This window comes from Falco cherrug, chromosome 1 (assembly GCF_023634085.1).
Source record: "Falco cherrug isolate bFalChe1 chromosome 1, bFalChe1.pri, whole genome shotgun sequence".
Taxonomy (NCBI): Eukaryota; Metazoa; Chordata; class Aves; order Falconiformes; family Falconidae; genus Falco; species Falco cherrug.
In genome coordinates, this window is record NC_073697.1 from 57,349,566 (window position 1) to 57,370,221 (window position 20,656).

General features: G+C 43.5%; 1 protein-coding gene across 2 annotated transcripts in view; it reads right to left on the reverse strand.

The window, feature by feature from the left end:
• GABRA4 (gamma-aminobutyric acid type A receptor subunit alpha4) overlaps positions 1-7,814 on the reverse strand; it is a 45,563-nt gene extending 37,749 nt beyond the window's left edge. For both annotated transcript variants that reach the window (XM_055700919.1, XM_055700920.1), the window contains exons 1-2: positions 7,545-7,814; positions 7,310-7,428 (exon numbers count right to left, since the gene is read on the reverse strand). In XM_055700919.1, the coding sequence (XP_055556894.1) occupies positions 7,310-7,428; positions 7,545-7,627 (202 nt within the window). In that variant the 5' untranslated portion in view covers positions 7,628-7,814. The remainder of the gene's footprint in view (positions 1-7,309; positions 7,429-7,544) is intronic.
• Between the last annotated feature and the right edge of the window lie 12,842 nt (positions 7,815-20,656).

Consider the following 20,656-nt stretch of genomic DNA (forward strand, 5'->3'; position numbering starts at 1 on the left):
AAAGTTTCATAGAAATGAAAACATCATTTTCCCCATATACCTCTAATAAGAAAATGCAGGTATTAGTCTCTGTTCCTCAGTAGTAACAGAATAGCGAATATTGCACTCAGGTTCCCAAATCCCTTTCAGGAACTGCTTTATTTGTTAAGTTCTAAGAAATTAAATAGGAATATACCTTAAAAAAAAAAAACAAAAACAAAACAACAAAAAAAAAAACCTAAACCTTCAACTGTTTTCCTCTGGCGATATCTTCTTTTCTTTAGCTCACAGAACACTGTAATTTTATAATCATTACACATTGAGCAAAGGGACAGATTCTTCCCCACAGGCATGAGCTGCTTCTCCTCAGGCATCGAACCCTTTTGTTTTATTAAATGATTACAGAAGCATGGGCAATAAGTGTCAGAGGCTTTTTGCAAGTTTGTTGGGTTTGGGGGTTTTTTTTGAGCTTCTCAGAAAGAAGAGGAAAGCTGAGATCAAAAAGCTAATCTCCAAACCAGGAAGCCTATGATTTAATGCTATGAGAAATCCTATAGCAGCAGCACAGGGCTAAAACGAGCTTGAGTTCACTCTCCAGCAACTGCTGTTTTGCTCTCAGCCTTTATTTATTAGTAGGACCCATGAGAAAAAAGGAAGTAAAAACTCCCAGATAATAATGAGGCCACAAAATAAGGCTTAAAGTTTACTTTTGGTTGCTTGCCCAACATAGTATCAGTACATTGACAAAACACATGTTAAAATCACATTTTAGGCCACTAGTAAATGGCAGGTGAATGAGGATCTAGAAACATTTCAGGCATCGTAACAGTTACCCAGCTAGTACTGATGTGCAAATCCTTGCTCTGCATCCAAAACCCTGGTCAAACACTAAAATATTTGGTAGGATTGAAGACAGCAGCAAGGGACAGTGAAGCTGATTATCTCCCAAATGCTTTTTCTCCAATTGCAGCCCTGTCGTGCTCCACATCTTCCACCTACACTGTCAGTTCACAACTGTTAAGAGCAAATCTTGGATTTTCTAGCACATCCCGGTATTAATGCCAACCCAGGAGTATCTATGGTGACACCAAAACCTATCCCTTGTTCTCGTCCTAGAAGAAAAGATAACTCCAGCTGGCAACAATAGCAGGGGTGCAAACAGTGAGTCATGCTGCTTTTTTTTTTTTAACTATTATTAATCGTGGGAATTCCTGTCAACGAGGAGGTGATCTGTAGTCACCTAGCCCACTTTTACTGGTGATTTAAGGAGCCCTCTGAAATGAACATGTAGCACCACTTAATCAACTCAGGCTCTGCAAGCAGAAGATCCTATTAGAATCCTTAACACTCTATTACTGGCAATAAAATGCATCGAGTTGTAAGCAGGCCAATTAACTTTAAATATGACCATTTGGGCTTATCCCTCAATGGATGTTCAGAAAGCATCTATCCACCATAAATCTTCAGGAATGCTGAAGAACTATTTATAACATACTGGTGTGTATTTTTATGTCAATGAAATAGGAGGAGAGTCCTACACACTGCAGTGGGAACAGCTAAGTCTGAATCACTGCTTGCAAGATAATATACTCTAAAGAAGCTCAGGCAGGATGAAAAGCAACCCCTGCAAAAAGCCAGAATAGTTTGGTGTTAGAGATGTTACATGTGGGCTGAAGAAGCGATGCCAGGCCCTAACCCTGTGAAGAGGAACCTAAGACAGCTCTCCCATGCATTTTATGCCAACATATGGGTTGAACTGCAGCACAGCTCCCAGTGAAAGACTTTGGGCTCCATTATCACCGCGTCTCCATAGGCAACTGTCACTGCAGAGATCTCCACTGTATGTAAACAGTCAAATCCTGTACAGGCTTTCTGTATATTGCAAATTTTCCCATCAGGAGTCACGCAACCAACCGGGAACTTCAGCAAACAAGTCTGTAGAAAGGTTTCAACATACAAAGTACAATTTAAATGCTAAGTGCAGTTATTGCTGCTATTATGAGATCAGTCCCAGGATACATAAGCTCCATGAAATTATATGGCATCAGTTCCTACAGCTATGTCTAAAAAGAAGAAAAAAAAAAGTAATTGCTACAGATTTATATTTTTTTTAATATAACTACATGTGAAAGATTTAGTGCTTTCTCTTTCCAAATTCTTGCTGCCTGAATAGGGTTTTTAAAGGTATCTTTTAAGCGAAGGAAAAAAAGGCATCATATGAAGTGTATTCTCTTGTTTCATTCTACCAGAAAGAACACTTGCTATATGCCAGATTTCTGTTAGGAAGTCAGAACAACTAGGTAGGGCATTTGTAAAAAATTTATGTGGAATTCCAACACGTGGACTATATTCTCTACCAAAAGAGAAATACAAAAAATGCAGCAGCACACAGGAGATTTGTCTTTACGTATGTTCGTTGATCAGCATGTGTGAATCCTGAAAAGGAAAAAACATACCTCCACAAACAAGGAGATTACTGTTTCCTTGCCTGTTCATCAGCAGACAATTACTGCTGAGACAGCCAACTAGCTTGATACTGGTGCCAGTTTTCATGATGTGGACACCTGTCTACTAAGAACTGGACTAAGAATATCAGCTAATTTTGTACAGGTCACAGAATAATGAACAGATGGTAATGACTTCAAGCATTACTAACCTGGGCCAAATTCAAACCAGTCAACTACAGGTATCTAACACCATATCCTGTTAAGCCTTTGAGTAATCTACTCTCACCAGCTGAGGAAGGCTGGACAACTGTCTGAAAAAACTTATCAGCTTCACTTTACAGTGCTCGCTTCAAGTCCATCTGCAATCTGAAAAACAGAAATAAATTACAGTATCTATTATGCTGAGCAAGGGAACCTTGAAGGTACACATGACTTCCTAATAAGAGCAGATAATCATGTAGATATTTTTCTGCTCTCTAAAAACAGAAAATTGTCTTTGCTCTTCAAATTTATTCTGTTTATCGTCTGACTAAAGTCACTCCTCCTGCACTGACAGGAAATGAAACTCTTCAGAAACACTGTTCATCAGCTGAACATTCCACAGCCTAGAAGGGGCAGAGAAGCCCGCTCCTACCCTTCTTAGGGGAGACGATGGCCAGCACATGTAATTCCACCTAATACTCAGCTGCACTCATGAGAAAGAGTATGAAAAGACGAAGAAAAAGAAAAGTGAATAAACACAGTCCTATTCCTTCTACTCACGAGACAGTACACCTGGCAATTTCCAAACAGAACGCCACAGAGCCATTGCCATCTCACTAGCTGATGGCGAGACTTGCAGCTCATGCCAAACTCTGCCTCACACAAATAAACAGAACCCAGGAGGAGAGAGCACTCCAGCTCTCACCAAATGATGGGCACCCGCACCACCACGAGCCAGTAACACGCTGTGGGCGATACTGTCAGCTTGCTCAGAGCTGACGTCAGCGGGCTTTGCCGTCAGGCCTTGAGCCTTGGGCAGGAGGCAATTCACACACCACCTCCTTTCTTTGGTCCGGCCATACAATTGGCAATTAAAAGCAAGGCACTGGAGATGGTATGTTCTCTAAAAGGCACAACTCACTAAAATTAGCAGATACAGGGCAGTACACAGTGATGCTGTCCTCACCAGCTTCAGTCCTTTCATTCCTTCTGACTTCCCTAAGTGCAGGTTTAAGTGTGATGAGTTACTGCATCATGAAAGTTTCAAAGACATCATGACATTTTTTTAAAGTTACAATTCAATACAGCTTTAAATCAGATCTTGCAGGCCCTTATTTATGTGAAGAGTTGCTCAGCTGAAGTCTGAAACCATGCAAGTGTTTAAAAGAGCAAATCAGGCCCAAGCCTTTTACTTCAAGTAAATAACGCTCCTTTTAAAAAGTCTCTAGACTTCTGCCGTTGCTTTGAAACTAATCACCAGCAGAAAGATAACAGAAAGAACCAAGGGGATTTTCAGAGAAAATCCAGCTTTTGCAACTTTCATAGTTTTCCTTTGTGCTATACATAAAATTTTTAAAAGCAGATGAAAACTAGAATCAGGGTATAAATGGAAATGCTTTTGCTTCAGTGTTTTACAGCTGAATCAAAATAGCACTGTGGCAACACTCTTGAAGTTTTCCAGCAGATAATGCTTTTAATTAAACATGCTACAAGTGGCTTCTGTAAACACCCTGTTCTTATAGAGTGGTTTTGACCAAGAAACCCACGTGCATCACAAACTGCCTTCTAAAAGCCAGGATAACGATATAATGAAGCATAAACTGTAGGGAATGGAACTGACTTCCTTTCCACCACACTATTTTCAAACATCATACAGCATTACTTTATTCATTAGTCCCCAAATACCTTCCCTCTACTGAAATTCAAAACTCATGCATTTTAAAGTCCTCCTGACAGCACTTGGTTCTTTTTTTCTTTCCTACACAAAACTGCCCATTCTGCTTTGCTTCATTAAATTTCTAGGTGAAATCTCTTTGCCTCTCTCTTGATTCTTTAGATTCCTCCCCCAACTTAATGGGAACTTTCACTTAAATGGTCTTTAATAACATTTTTCATAAACCCTTTGACATTACCAAACCTCACAGTGCTCAGTAAGTGACAGCAAATTTTTAGGGTTTCAAATCCATTTAATAAAGCCAGTTTGTAATCCAAGGTGTCAATCCAATGACACAGGGAAATTAATTCTTCTCTTAATCTTCAACATACGCCATGCTTCTGTGTAAGGAGTACCAAGACAAGCTTCCATATACTCCGCTGAGGTTCAAAACTCTCCCAGGGGACTACTTCCACATTTGTAAGCATGTTTAGAGAGCTTAACTTCTCCTCCATAGCCACCAAAAAATTGTGCTAATGATAGCGTGGAGAATTTGGATCCAGTTTTAGGAATTCTCCAAAATCTGATGTTTTCTACTTTGCTCTGCATGTGGAAAATCTTCATGAATTGCTATTTGTGGCAACTCTGGAAGATGCCAGCAAAATTCAGAATTTGGCTACCTCCTCAAGTCTGATTTTAAACATCATTTGCACGAGAATTAGAAATGTTTTCATTAATTTGAAGTTTAAAATCAGCATCAGTTAGACCTCTGTGCGGCCTTTTGTTCTTAAAATAAAACCTTCGTTTCATTTTGAGCCACGTGAAAACTAGATGGTGAATCAGCTTCAAGACTAAAACAAAAATATTCTGCTGTTCATCAGGAAGTGATGCAGTTTTCATATTACCAAAACACACTCTACTTTCCATCTCTAAATATTCCCATCCCCTCCGATATCTTGTTTGCTATGCTGTCACCAAGCGAGTGACCCACTTTTAAGATGCAAGACCCATTTATCAAGGATTTATCAGCAAAATGCCCCCAAATACCAGGAAAAAATTGATCTGGATAGTGTATATTTTACTAACTAATCTAGAGTTATTACTCCGAGTCATGTCAAAAAGTCAGATGCAACCAACTGCAGAAATTTCTTTCCTTGGCTGATTTTGGTTTGGTTTGGTTTTTTTTAAAAAAAGTTGTCCTTGTCAAATCACGTGAGGATAACTTTTGCTTTAAGGAGCTAGGGAGGCAAGCATCGTTTTCAAAAATAAAAGTATTTTTCCCCATGTTTCACCCAGAAGTTCAAAACCCAAAGGTGAGTGGATCAGATGTTATAAGGAAGAAGCAAGAAGCAACGTAATACCCATTTGGTGAAATATTCACGCAGAAGTGTTTTCCTCGGGCTGAGATCTGAGAGGTTTTTTTCCTCCCTCTATCATTTACTTCACTGTTGTCATAATGAAAGTTCAAGGAGATACAATGAGCTTTTTCTCCTTGACAGTATTTTGCTGAAAGTCTGCCACACTTACTGGGGAAAAAGACCTACTCTTGCAAAATGTCCTGCAAAGGACAACAGTACTAAAATAAAAATCAACATAAAATGTATGTCATATTACATATTTAGTACTTGTTTAATTTGGGAAATCTGATAATGCTCATAAAGCATCTTTGCTAGATGACTAATTAGTTGGCATTCAACCTAAAATGATGCCAAACATAGCACATCTCTTGTACGCGTGCAGAAGTGTCTGTAACCTCTCTGCAGAGACTAAATTGCAAAAGGCTACCCGTTCCAAATGATTCCTCTGGGTGCTAATAAATTTAGCTTCCTTCTCACTTAATGCGTAAGCTAACTTACAGAAGGCCTAATTTATTCCACACACTCAAATTAATAAAGGAGTGATCAATGATGCCAGGTGTTGTCCTTTAACAATCATGACCATGCATGTGAGCACTGTATGTGGCATGTGGGGAATGTGTTGGCATACATGTCAGTGTAGATGGATCACGTGTATGGGGAAAGTACTTTCAGAGGAGGAAGAAAGTATTTTGCAACATAAACCTACGCAAGGATCTCATTCAATCCTTATAGGAAGCAGCCCAGAAAATGCTCATTATAGCTTTGTGCATCATAAGGGCTGCAGCATTTCTTTTTAATTTATTTATTTTTTTACTTCCAAATCTGCATTTTTAGTATCTTCATTCCAGATTACAAAATAAACTTTTATTTTGTCTGGATCCTAATGATTTGTGATTCCAAGTCCCTACACAGTAACATTAAAACCAACGAAGAGCAGCAAGTCTGGCTGCTTCTTCGGCGGCACAAAACTGCATCTTAACAGCCTGAGGCAAGAACAGGGCACAAACGCTCCACAGGCAGAGCACAGGTGAAGGCAAACGGGAGACTCCTGCACTTCTAATTCCTGCAAAGCAATTAAGCCTACCACTTCTAATAATCAAACCCGGAATTCGAGCAGCTGTGGCAAAGAACTGGTGTGCTCAGGCACCTGAGCTCTGCTTTTCTCTAACTAGTGGCACAGAACCACCAAAGCCCTGACCTCTCCAGCTGGCAGAAGTACACTTGTTTCTATTAGGACCCGATTCGTGGCATTTCGGGGTCAAAAACTGCCAAGAACCAGAAGAATCTGCAGGTTAGACAGATCCCTCCATCCTCACCAAACCAATGCACAGCGGCTTCAGGGCTTTTTTTTCTGTTGTGTTTTTTCCCCACTTTTCCCCAGCGCAAGAGCCGCGGCCCGATGCCGGGTGCGGACAGAGCCGCGGAGCGGGGGCTGAGCCCGGGACCGCCCCAGCGGGTCCCCACGGCCGGGGCTGCCCTGCGCCCCCCGAGCTCCCGGGGCCAGGCGCTGCTCGCTGCCGGCCCTTCCCTCCCCGAGGGCTCGGATCCCCGGGCGAGGATGCGACGCTGGGGGACACACGTTTTCGCTGGGTACGAGCGGCGAGCGCTGCGCCCCCCGCCCTGCCCGGCGTGCCCACACACCCCCGGCCAGCACCGCGCCGCTACCGTACCCCCGAATCCCGGTCGCAGCCGGTTGTCATAGCCATCCAGGAGGCTGTTCAGGATGCTGGTGAAATTCTCCGGCCACAATTTCTCCTCTTTTTTGCTCTGCCCTGGCGGCCCGGTGAGACTACGAGGCAAAGAGGGAACGGGTGAGCGGAGCCTCCGGGAACCCGCGGGGGCAGCGGCACCGGGACCGGCGGGACCGGCCGCCCCGGGCCCCCCGCCGCCGCCGGGGGTACTCACCACGTCGCCAGGCACAGGCAGTGCAGGAGGGCGATGGAGAGACCCGAGGACATGGCGATGGCTGGCTCCTTGGCAGAAACCATCTTTGCATGCCATACTTCACGCCTGGGCACCTTAGACGCCTTGTCCGGGGCGGGGAGGGGGTCGCGGGGCCCGGCGGGGGGGCGGCGGCGGCGGCAGCCCCCGGCGGCCCTACATGCGCGGCGCCCCGGTTGCCAGGCGCCCGGCACGGGCGGAGGAGAGGCGACTTTCCCCGCACCGTTAACTCTCTCGGGGCAACAGGCGCCGGTCCCCGCCGCTCCCCCCCTCCCACCGCCGCCCCGCCCCGCCCGCGGCCCCGCGCTCCGCCCCGCTCTCCCCTCCCGGCCGCCCCGAGGCTCAGGGCGGCCGCCGCAGCCCCCCCCGGGCGGCCGCCGGGGCGTCAAACCCGCCCGCTGCCTGCCGGGGGGCGCCTCCGCGGGGAGAGCGGCTGGGGGTGCCGGTCGCGGCGGCGGAATCTTTGTTCGTCCGGACCGTCTCTGCTCCCCGAGGCGGGGGGGATTAATGCCCCAGCGAAGAGCATCCGGGAGCCGAGGGTCCGTCGGCTCCGGTGCGAGGGGCCGGGGGCAGAGCGAGGGGAGCGCTCCGGCTGCAGGTTACAGCAGAGCTCACCCAAAGCGGAGAGAAGCACTGGGTTATGCAGGGTTTCTCAAAGCAGAAATGCCAGGATAAGGGAATGGTTTCACATTGTACCTTCTTTTTTTCCCCTTTTCAATCCTATAATTAGGAAATAAGATTTGGTGACCCAAATAATTTCCGTTATGCAAGGTCCATGGGATTCTGCAACGATTACAGTAAAATCCACTCAGAAACGTTGCTGGTCTGTCACAGGCTATTGGGATGGTTGGGTGGAGAGGGGGAGGGGGGCGGAAAGGAAGAGAAGGGGGGCTCCACACAACAGGTATTGGCAATAAACAACTTGTTCTTCTCACCAAGTGTGCTGCGGGGACAATTACTGAGGTTCGGGAATCTGCGTGCATGTCAATTTTAATGAGGATGGCAAAGTTCATCCTGCAGGAGCACCTAGAGCAGGTATTGTAATTGACTCCAAGACTACAGTACTGTCAATGCTGACATTAAAAGGCTTTATTCATTACTTGCTACGGTATCTCCAAGCACTGAACTGCCTGATTATCTTCAAAACTACTGTACACTTGAAATCTTCCTGATTGTACTTCAGAGCTTGTTCTGGCTAGGGTGCCTTTTGCTGATTCTTTTGAAAAACAATTAAAGCTGTCCTTGAAATCCATTTAGCTTGCTGATGCTGTTTATCTTTCAAAAAACTCTGTCTAGGCAGTCAGTTCTGCTTCCAATTTTAAAAGCCCTATTTAGGCCTCTGCAGATTACTAGTCTGCTTCCTGCGATTTTGACAGGATCTTCACCTCCTGACTGCCTTACAGGATCCCGATCTGGCTGCCTTACCGGAACGACAAATGCTCTGCCGAAACCCCACAGGGCGGGCAGGCTGCCCACGGATGGCACACGCACTCCATGCAGTGTTTGCAAGCCTGAACAATGCAGGCGGTAGGATGTCACGCCAAGGTCACTTCAGCTCTTGTGATGAGGCCCTGAGAGCAGCCTGGTTAACTCCACGTACGGGTGAAAACCAGCACACCAGTAGGTTCGCTGCCCTGGCTCCCTTAGCAATCTGATCAGGAACAATGGAAGGATGGATCAGCAGCTCTTCAGGGATCTAATTTCACCATATCAGATAACTTTGCTTGGCTTAATCAGCCACTTTTGATCTTCTGTAAAGTGATGCAATTTTGTTTTCCTGGGCCAGTCTTCTCCTATAGCATGGACTATGCCAAGGAGATACTTAGAACTAGCCTCCAGTAAGGAGAGTCTCTAGTTTTTCTGTCCTTTGCAAGAAAAAGTAGTCCGTTGTTGCAGAACATTGAAGAAGAATATTTCAAAGTGAGGTTATCTGATCTAGGGATACCTCAGAAAAAAATTGCTGACAGAAGTCAAACTCACAAAACTAAAGCAAGGGCAAAAGATGGTAATTGATCCCTGCTGACGAGTCACAGACATAGAGCAAACTGTGGCTCTACAGCACCACCACTTCCAGCAGCTGCTGTGGAAGAAAGCCAACAACACCCTGGCAGGGCCGAGGACACCCTTGGGTTTAGACTGTTTTTTTCACCTTCTGCATATGTGTAGACACCTGTGCGATCTGAAATGGAAAAAGTCAAGTGGTATTCACCAGTAACAATCTCCCCATATGAATGTCCTGAGAAATGTTATCACTCAACCCCCTCTCAAATCCATGCCTGGAGTCATGAGGAACATGGATGTCATAGGACCAGTAATTCTGCTACAGGTAGAAATCAAAGAAACTCACTCAGTTATCCCCCTTTCAGCAATTTTAGGAACTGAACTGGCCTTTGAATGATTCCCAGGTTCTTTAGAACACAGAATAATATTATAGACACCTTTTGCCTCTTCAGTACAGGTACTTTGGTAAGGGTAAGATCAGGCTGAAAGATTTGTGGATATGCCATGCCAGAGCACAAGGCAAGAAGTGGTCATGGCTTCTGAGAAGATGCTTATCTCATTTTTTCTAAGAAAAGGTAGATATAGTCCCCCGCTTCTGTCATACCCTCCCTGGAGCAGATTGTATTGGTGTAGGATCCAGGTGCCATGTGGGTGCATTTTGTCCCTACAAGGGCTAAAACTAAATGAGAAACCACTTTCTCTAAACCTAGAAAATTAGTTCTAACACTTTTCAAATTTATCAGTGATCAATATGTCCCTTAGATCCAGCAATGACCATCAAGAACTCAGATTAATACCAAAACCAGAGATCATTGTTCTTGATATCTGAAAACCTGTGTCATCTGTATATTGCTGAAACTTTTACAAAACTAGGCTTGAAAGAAATTTAAAATAGTTCAAAATAACAGTAAACAGTCCTGTAAGCCAGATATATCACCTCCGAGTACTTCTTTTATACCTTCTGATACATACATTGCCCTGGCTAATTTCAGCATTTTTTGAATTGCATCTTAAGAGATATTCTAGACTCTTTTGCAATGTGTTTGTAGCATAGACACACACAGAAACTCCCAGGGTGCTTCTCTGTCACCAGCAGATGTATGTTGATTTTAAAAATATGCCTTCAAATGGTCTTTGATCACTTCAAAGAATTTCTAGGTTGTATCACACCTCTAAAAGAACTTGATGACACAGAGGATTTAGTGGTCACAGGCTGGATTGACAGTCCCTAAAAATGTTTGCTGAATTCAGCGTTTTCCCAGCTTCTCCAGCTTTTACCACCAATTTTTCCAAGATTTCTCTGAGGAAGTCTCAGCCATCGTGGACTATTGTAAGAAGGGGACTATTTTTGCCTGGCTCCATATGCTCAGAAAGCACTTGAATATCTTAAATATATATTATTTTTTTTTCACTGCCCCTATGCTTATGTATCCTCCTAAGGATTTTTGGTGAAGCAGACATTCTGGTCATACCTCAAAGGCAGTTTTATCCAAAGCTATGGATATTCAAGTATAGCTTGATCATTTTTTATTTATCAAAACACATAGAGAACCAGAAGAGTTTTTCATCACTCTTCCCATTCCTACTTTACCACTAGACTAAAGGGAAAGATAAAGGAAGTCAGGACTTTTCTTGTGGAAGACATTATCTAACCTTTCTGGGGTTTGGGTTTTTTTGGTAAACTATAGGTTCCACCAACATTACAGGCTATATAGCTAAATTATAGGCTACATCCTTTCCCCAGCAGATTTCATTATTCAGCTGATTTTGACCTGATTTAGACCTGGTATCAAATCCTTGAAGACAGCCAAGCTTATATGGAAAAAACTGGGGAAATCTTTAATGCCCAACTATATATTACATAGTTAAAAAGCCTCTTAACACTTAGAAAAGAGGAGATAAAACTGGGGTCACTGCCAAGCATTTCTTTATCTGAATAGTGAAGTCATTGATTTCTTGGACATTTTACAGTTTCTGCCCATATCAATAGAGTTCCTTACAGTCTTAATCCAACAGCTTGTCTTCCCATACATCCTTTTTAAAGGTCAGGGGTTGAATATCCCATTCTTTGGAAAATGTATAACCCAATCCCATTTTTGGTAGATGACCAAGAAAAGATAATGGACACCCTTTCTGTACAGCTAACTGGAGGGTCTTCGGCTCACATCCTTCATCCTCCTCAATGGTGCAAGGGGTCTTTCACACATTAAATAGATCATGGGAACCTACAAAAAAACACCTGCCCTTGGCTTTATCAATACTTTGATCTAGAGCGCAGGAGAAACCTGAACTACCTGTTCAGGGAAGAGCTTTCCATCAGTGGGGACACCAGGACACTGTGGGCCTTGATTGTACCTCTAGCAATGTGCTTATGTTTAAGGAGTCTGGATTTTGGGTGTATTGATCGCAATATAAGTTCTGCTCTGGAAGCAGTAAGATGTTTAATCACTTTCTGGCTCTTTTTGCCAGTCCAGCTTTCCCTCCCTGCTATAGCTCTAGTCATTTTCTTTCCAGCTTTCTATTTCAGTATCTGATCACAAAGTTGTTGCCTCCAGTCTTAAAAGGATCCCATTGCATTCGCTGTAGCTATCGTGTTACCAGATACGTTTCTTTTTTTGCAAGAACTCACTGTCTAAACAGGTAAGACTAACTAAGGATTGGACACAAGAAAGTGTATTATTTCTGTTTTGCTGGGAACTGAGATGCAAAAAGAGTAAGTGGCAACACAACACTGTAACACTGTGTAAGAAACCTGCAGCTGAACAGGAGCTTAATTCCAGTATGCTGTGTCCCCGGTCAGTTCTCCCATCGCCACCTCAGCTGTCCTTTCAGAGCACAGTGTGAGCTCTGTGGAAACCTGAACCTTCAGCCGGCCCAGCTTTGTTTCGCTTCTGTGGTCAAAACTCCTACGAAACTGCAGGAACTGATGCCGACATGCATTTAGCCATGTATTTTTTCCTCTGACATATGGTATTTACAAGACTGTTCTACAGTACCATGGTTATTTTAACACACATGTCCTTGATTGCTTGGAATAAGGCTAGAAAATACTTTGAGTACCAAATATATGTGTATATATATACATACATACCCACATATATATATTGCTATTACTGATTGCAATAGGATTTATGTGGATTCTTCTAGTGATTGACACATGGATGTTTAAGGAGGTAAACTGTGAGCTTCATATTTAATGGGACCTCTACTCTACACACTGCAATGGAAATGCATTTGTGAAAGCACTCGCTGCAGGAACTGCCAATTTGGGGCAAAAAGTCTTCTCAGTAAGAAAGCATTAGAGCATTCCTGTGCCTCCATCTCTCATCTAACCACACTGCTTCCCCAGCACCCACGCTCATATAATTGGGCATGTCACTGACCCACGTCACATCTGCAGCAGGGGCCACCAGGGCAGGTCACAGTCACCTCCTCTGTGGCAGAGCAGGAAATAAAGCAGATCTGATTTCTGTCTCTAAAACAGGCATCCCCAGAAAAATACGGGAAGAGGATCTCTTCATGCAGGGGGGAACGGAGATTTTTCTAAAAGCATTACAAGGCTGTTTCATCAACATGAAGGACATAGCAGCTAGGGTCGTGGGGAGGAATCTGGGAAACCTCTGCCCTGTACCCTGCTTTCCTCTGCCAGCGCTGCCAAGTTTAACGCAAAATGTGTCAAAAATTTTGGTTGCCCTGAGCAACAGTAGCAAACCTGCTGCAGCTTTCCCAAGCAGCAGTCAGGGCAGAGAGAGGGGCAGGGGCCTGAGGCGGGGGGAGCTTGTGGGGGCTGCTATGGCTCAGAAGGAGAGGGGAGGAAGGCTGGGTGTTCCAACTCGTGGTCTCCTTCAGGTTCCTGCTTTCAGACAGCGCCTGCCACTCTGCCATCTAGTTTTAAGACAGCTGCACCACACTGCTGGCCCCTGCTCCCAGAGGGAACAAGAGAGCAGAAGCATCAACAAACTTTCTCCCTGGAAGGCTTCATGTTCCCTGTCATTACATGTCTATTAATCCCAGAAGTATACGAGTCATGGGCAGATTCCCAGGGAATGAATCAAATATGCCGTGGGAGCCATAGGTCTGGCTCCTGACTCACACTGAAGTTATTGGCTGATTTTGCCCCTGCCTTTGTGGTGCTTGGCTTGCCCAGGTCTCTCAAAGGCAGGAGGAGCCTTATTTTTCTTTAGAAGGGGGAGAGAGAGAGCTGCAAAGTCTCTGGATTGTAAAATGGGGAGAAAAACCTGAAAATTTGACCTAGGTGTTTTACAAGGTACTGCATAAAGAACCCAAAATCCTGCAGGCAGGTAAGTAAAACTGAGACTTCTGATTCTCCAAAGTCTGGAGCTAGCAGTACTGATGAGGTTCTGTTTATGCTGCTTTTCCTTCACGTTGCTGTGCCAGGGGGTTGGTGAGCCGTGCTCAGCACCACCTCTGCACTGACAATGAAGTTCAGTTAAGAAAAAACACATTGCTTTGCTATGGTTTGGTTCACTTCCCACACCTGCTCTCTTTCCTGATGTCAAGCACACACATTAACAGAGAGACCTTCCTTTCCGCCTTGGAAAGGATACATCCTTTATTTCATGACATTTTAAGAAATATTATGGCTCCAGAAGAAGCAGGGCATACAGTCACCTGATGGTATACCACATCTACTTTCTTATAAGGGATAGCTTATATAGTTTTACACTAACTATATCCAAAACCTTCCTTATATTGATAACATCTCTGTACTGAATAATAATATCAGCATTCATGCGTTAGGTAGAAAATATTCCCTTTAAAATGTTTTAGTTTAAAAACAAACAGAATGAATTTTTATGCAAATAGAGCTGCCAAACAGACTTTTTCAGTGGCCCAGGGGTCTGTAAACAGCTGAACAAATTGGCATTTAGAGCTGTACTTGTAAGCTCTGCCTGCAAAGGCAAAATTTGCCATTTTGGTAATACACTTCATCTACAGAAGACACACAACCGGTCTGCTCTTCATTACCATCTGGTGGTTGTTGCATGGAGTGGCATTACTCATACCTGAAAAAGTTACTGAGGGTAATTTTCATATCACCACCAGAAAGGAAAGGGTGCTGTAACAGCAGCGGGCAGCACAAGGTGGCTGCTTTTGTCTTACAGGCAATTGATACAGAGGAATCAGGCCCAGAAAACACTAACAAAATGAGCCAGTGGAAAAGACAAAAATGAAGAAGCATCTGGTAGTACTTCAGCATTTCATCAAGTAATTTTAAGGCGTACCTGAACAGTGTTTGCAAGGAGCTGAGAAGTGCTTGGGAAGCATACTGCCTGACAGCAATGGCAGCTGGGACCACTTGGCAAGACAGGTACCTTGTCAACCACTTTCAGTAACTAGTTCCCAGATCTCCCTCACTACTTAGCCAGAGAGGTATCTTACAAGTGGTATCCTAGCAGGGGCCCTATGTCCTCAGTGGTAAGCAAGAGGGTGATCTTCCCATTCTACAGCTACAAGGGGAGCTAGCTCCAGTCTCACACAGCTTGTGCTCTCCACCGTACAGCCTCTTCCCTTTCCCGCACAATGGTTTCATAAAAGGGAAACTATGCAGTATGGTTCAGTTGGAAGGGACTTCTGGAAGTCCTTGGTCCAATCTCCAGCTCAAACCACAGCCAACCTCAAAGTTAGATCAGGTGGCTCACAGCCTCTGAGGAGATCTTCATCCTTTTCAATCTTAAGAGTATTTCTTATGAAGGAAGGGTAGTCTGCCCTTATACTGAAGGAAAGAAGTACAATAACTGATGAAGTATAATACCCTTTTGCTTTTACCTAAGTGCATGGATCAACAGATAACTAATATACAGTGACAAGTCCACTCTAAGTATTTTGCAACAGTAGAAATATAACCCCTTGGCCAGAGTCACAGAGGGTGCTGGTCTGGATACTCCATGGGGTTGATCCAGTGCAGCTGCAGCATCTGTTGTCATGTGTGAGATTGACTTTTTCAAGAATAGCATGAAATGAGATCAATTCATTATTGTCATCTTAAAATTCACAAAGCACAATATACTGAAAACCAGAAACAGTTTTATGGCTCAGTTGCTTTTTACCTTTAAAGAACATGCGCTCTTCAGTTCCTTTCCCAGCTCTGCACTGATTTCTTTGACCTTGGATAAGTCATTTAGGCCAAATCTTCTCAACAAGTGTAGTTAATACTAAGTGCAGGAACATATAATGAAGGCTTTTATACATAAGAGTGACCCAGATCTTGTGGAGGCCAAATACCCAAATCTGCATTTAAAATTTTGATCCCCAGACCTCCCTGCCTGAATTTCCTGTTCTGTAAACTTAGAGAAGACTTAGATATGTTGCAGGGATATTTGAAGGTATTAATTAGTTCAAATCCACACAGTGGCTTAAAAATGTAAAGTGTATAAATACCAAGTATTATTATCAAATAGGTCAGTATTTAACTAATACTCATGTCCTTGTTAGTTTAGACATTTTGTCAACTTTGTGTCTCATTTTGGATGTTTAATACATAATCAGCTTTCTAAATATTTCTCTGGTGGACAAGTCATCAGACTACATGAGATTAACACTATCTGAGAAATAAACACTCCTTAGCCAATGCACTGTCTACATTAACAGGACTCTGCAGTCACCTGCCTTACGTCTTAGCCCACTTAGACATGAGAAAGAAGGACTTCCACTGCTGATGTTGAAAATGAGCGGGTAGAAAACCCAGGGGCAGAAAGGAAACTGAATATTTTACAGAGACAAATACACAATTCCAGGAGGTAGACTTCTCAAGATTAATAGCTTTAACAGGATGGATGGGGTCTGCACTCACAAGCGCTTTTTCTTATCTCATGGAAAACCATCTGTGTCTTCCCTGTCTTATTACTCCAGAGCAATCCTCTTTTCCCTCCTGTACCTTTCAGCTCACAGCCCAAAAAGATGAAGTACAATTCTACCCTGAGTTATGTATGATCTGGACACCAGGGTCATTTAGGTCCTGTTCCAAAACTCATTGAAGTAAACTAAAAACCGGCTGTTCAGCCTGGGGATTCTGGATCAGAACCAAACAGCATTTTTCACTCTCGAGTCCCTGATCTGCTACAATGTTGGGTTTTTCCCCTATCCTTGTAATGCTTTGTTTTCTTATAGCCTCATTGCTGTTGTTTTTATCCCATTGTACAAGTGTTCTATTTCCTCCTTTCCCCACCTGACAGATAGGTAGGTAATATTTTGCCTTCATCAAAGTGGGGCAGACAGAAATGTGACTTGGCTGCCACTCCTGTGGCCAGCCCCTCAGACTGGCCTAACACAGAAACAATATGAAACACATTTAGCAGGTTTTCTGAAATGAAAACCTTTATAATGTTCAGAACCCGAAGTGAAATTTAAGCCTTAACGTGCTAGGTGAACACCACAGCACTCTCCAAACTAGCCAGCTGCAACAAGGTCTTTTACCATCACATACCATCATAATCTTCATGCCAGTCCCTCTGCTGCCTTCTTTTAGTCTCTCCTCACCCAGGGCACACGCTCACTCCCTCTCTTCTCTCTACTTCTTCCTGCTCTCTCTTCCTCGGCTGCTCTCTCTTCCTTGGCTGCCCAACCTCTTAACAGAACCAGCCACAACTGCACCTTGTCTACATCAGCCAACCCACCGCCCCTGAAGCCAGCCCACAATCAATGCTAATCAACCCAGCTTCATTCCTCTACAGGTGAAGGGAGAGAAACTCTCTGAATCAAGGAACAAATCACTCTAGGAGACACTTGGCAAGACAAAGGAGGACACAACAGAGGTGTGAAGAATATAAGAAGTTAACTCATGGGAAGGATCCAAAAATCATCCCTTACAGTAGGAAGAGATGAGAGGGAAATGCTTCCAAATTATAAAATTAAGTATATACTTGATATTTCTTCTTTTGGCCTTTTCTGCCCATGAAACTAAGCCTTCTTTCAACCTTTCTCTTCTGCCCAGGGATGGTATTAGAAAATGTCTGAAGCTGATATTGTTGACATCACACAAATGCTTGCCACTGCTCAGAGGAACAAGGGTGTGCTCGCCCACCCTTTATCCCAGCCTTTACTGCTTCACGAGCATTGTTCTGCCGATTGCCTCAAAAGAGGAGTCAGGATGGTTTTGCCCTCTGGGGTGGGTTTGAAGGCCCACAGTCCTTCACAGTGACATTGAAAAAACACAAACAGTCCAGTCTTTTCCAAAATGCACGAACAGTGAATAAACCAACACTCCCTGTTGTTTAATCATCCTTCCTGCAGGCCTCGTCTCAGAGCAGTTATACCTGTGAGAGCCTCTGTGGCCACCACTGCAGTGGGAAGAGATACCAAGAGGGGCTAAAAAACTAGAAGCCTCCCAGTTTTGTGATCTGGCTGAGGAACCTTTCTCCCACATCTTTACCAGTTCTCTTTCTTTGTGTTCAATTTCTTTTTTCTGCCAATTCTTATCTTTGTACTTATTTTAGCCTTTATTTTAGGGTACTTTTTCAACTAGCTAAAAACAGCACAAATGACAGGGTGTAATCTATTTCTCAGTTTATGGACCGCTTCCAGTGACTGCTGCCAGCCCACATGACATATAAATCATGGATTTTAGACCTGCACCCCTGCATCAGTTAAAGAGATCAGTAAAATTACTTGTTGTCTTACACCTCCCTGTTGACAAAGTGACTCCCAGCTGAAGAGATTCACATGTGCTCTTTATTTCAGCAAGCAAGAAGCATCTATCTCGCTCATCAAATGTGCTCCTGAGACAAGAAAGGAGTGTGCAAGCAGCTGTTGTGTAGGACTATTGCATTTGTTAAAATCATGCCCACTTTGTTTTCTCCCAGCGTAGGTATGACTATACACGGCGATACACATCTAATGCTGTCATTTTCATGGCTGTAAACCTACTCAACATAATTCCAGAGGAATTTGCCATCAGCAAAGAAATCAGCCTGTAAGTTTTCAGTCTGGCAGCTTTTATTGTAATATTTTGCTATTTTTCTAATGCTTTTAAATGTAAGAGGTGAAATGTCTTGTAAACGTATTCATGAAATACAATGCAAATTTTCCTCCTTCTCACCTTTGTCCTTGGAGGCAGCAGACAACCTTGATAACGGGTGGAAGTACAAAATGCCTGCTATTCCTGAGGCAGATGCAACAGCAAGAGGATCAAGAACTGTTTCTACTTGTAGTGATCATTCTTGGCTCTGTTCTAGCTTTTACTCTATAGGGTCCTTAACCAACTATAGGCACAACCTCTTAAAAACAATTACGACACAGTCTCAACCAAAATGACTGTTTCTTTTCTTACTGAACTTCACTGTTTGAGGAGTATGTGTTTGGAGGCTGGGTCTCCAGTGCCCTAAGGATACTTTCAGGTCGATCTAATTTTAAAACTGGAAGCGCCGGCCAATGGAAAAGGCCCATGCTCAGCACCAGTTTTAAACCCAAATCAGACTTAAGTCAAAACCCCAAAACGTTTAATGTAAAACTAATTTAGAGGAAGACCTACTTGGGACCTTCAATCTCCCTAGCAAGGTAATGACAAATAAGCAAGGGCTACTGGAGATTAACAAAGGAGCTGGAACTACTCTTTCCATGGAATAACTGCAAACCATAAGTACAAGCAGAAAATGATGTTACCCAAGATCACAAAAACCTTGAAATTGGAAGGGGACGTTACGTAGCCTGCCTCCTGCTCAACTGCAGAGCTGAGTTCAGCTCCTGCTCTGAGCTGCACTAACCTCAAAGATAGAGTAGGTTGCTCAGGGCTTTGAAAGGAGTATCTTGTAATTCTAAATTTCTTGTGAGTAAATAATGCAGAAATCTATCTTTTCTAAAAGAAAAGTTCATTTGGGTTAAGTATTTTCTTTCTTCTTCCTGATGAAGGAACGCTTTGATCAACACGCGTAAGTGAAAATATCTCCAGAAAAGTTGCTTCTGTGACTGAACTCAGCCCTTCTGTCTCTTTATTGCTCGAAGCAAACAATCTAGGCTTTTATTTACATGATTCACAGATTCATAAGCGTACATAGCAAATGCATCACATCCCTGAAATGGGACAGAGACACATTGCATTCTAGTGGCTCAGTGTGGTAAAGTACTTCCGAGTATGAGAATACTACTCATATTTCTCTACTCACTGCTTCTAAAAGGACTTATTTAACTTGACAATTTAAATAGGCGTTTGCAGTGAGCCACTTCAGGAAACAATGAGAAGGCAAAGCTGGAGAAAATGAACTTCATTTGTCAGAAAAAGAATTTCTGGGCCATTCCAGTAATAGTGTTTCATTCCTTATACCAAAAAATGCCCCATACAAATAAAGACAGGGCCAGGCCTAAAAAGCATAGAAGCAAAGGTCTCAATCCTGCAAATGCATACACAACTTGCCATGGTATGCACAGCCTGTTAAAATCAAGAGAGCTGCTTGCAATGGAAAGGTGTATGTTTGCTCAATTTCTAAGGATAACACATCAGTTACTCTTTCTGTCCTGTTCCTGACATCTCACCAGCACTGACAAACCTCTGTTGTTAGGAACTGTACAAGAGGAAGTACCTGAAATACCTTTTAACAGGAACTGTAACAATATCACACTTTGTATGTCTCTCTTCTTTCAATATCTCCTTAAAACCAGCCTTTGCAGTGCTGTATACAGCTGCCTGCCTTTCTTCAGCAAACTTAAAGACTACTGGCTCCTTGTAGTTAATATGCCCACTGAGGCCACTAAACTATCCAAATGCTTACAGACCAACTGCGGCCTTCACCTTCTTCATGTCTGTCTCAACACTTGTTGAATGTCTTCCTAACTTATCCTGGATGGTTTGTTCTCTGAAGCTGGGATTGTCTTTTTTTATAGTCTCTATAGCATCTGGCACAAAGACTTTAATCTTTAGCCTCTACTACTTCTCTTGAGGTAGCATCAGAGGGAGAAGGAGCTTGTGAGTCTCCCACACATGGGATGAAGGACTCAGAAGGCCAGAAGAGTTGCTTCCCACAGGCAGCGAGGAGAGGGGCAAAGAAAATTTCCTGCCAGCAGCGGTTCTGTGATTAGGCATGCAGTGCTGGACTTGCACCCCTCAAGAGGAGGCAAATTCT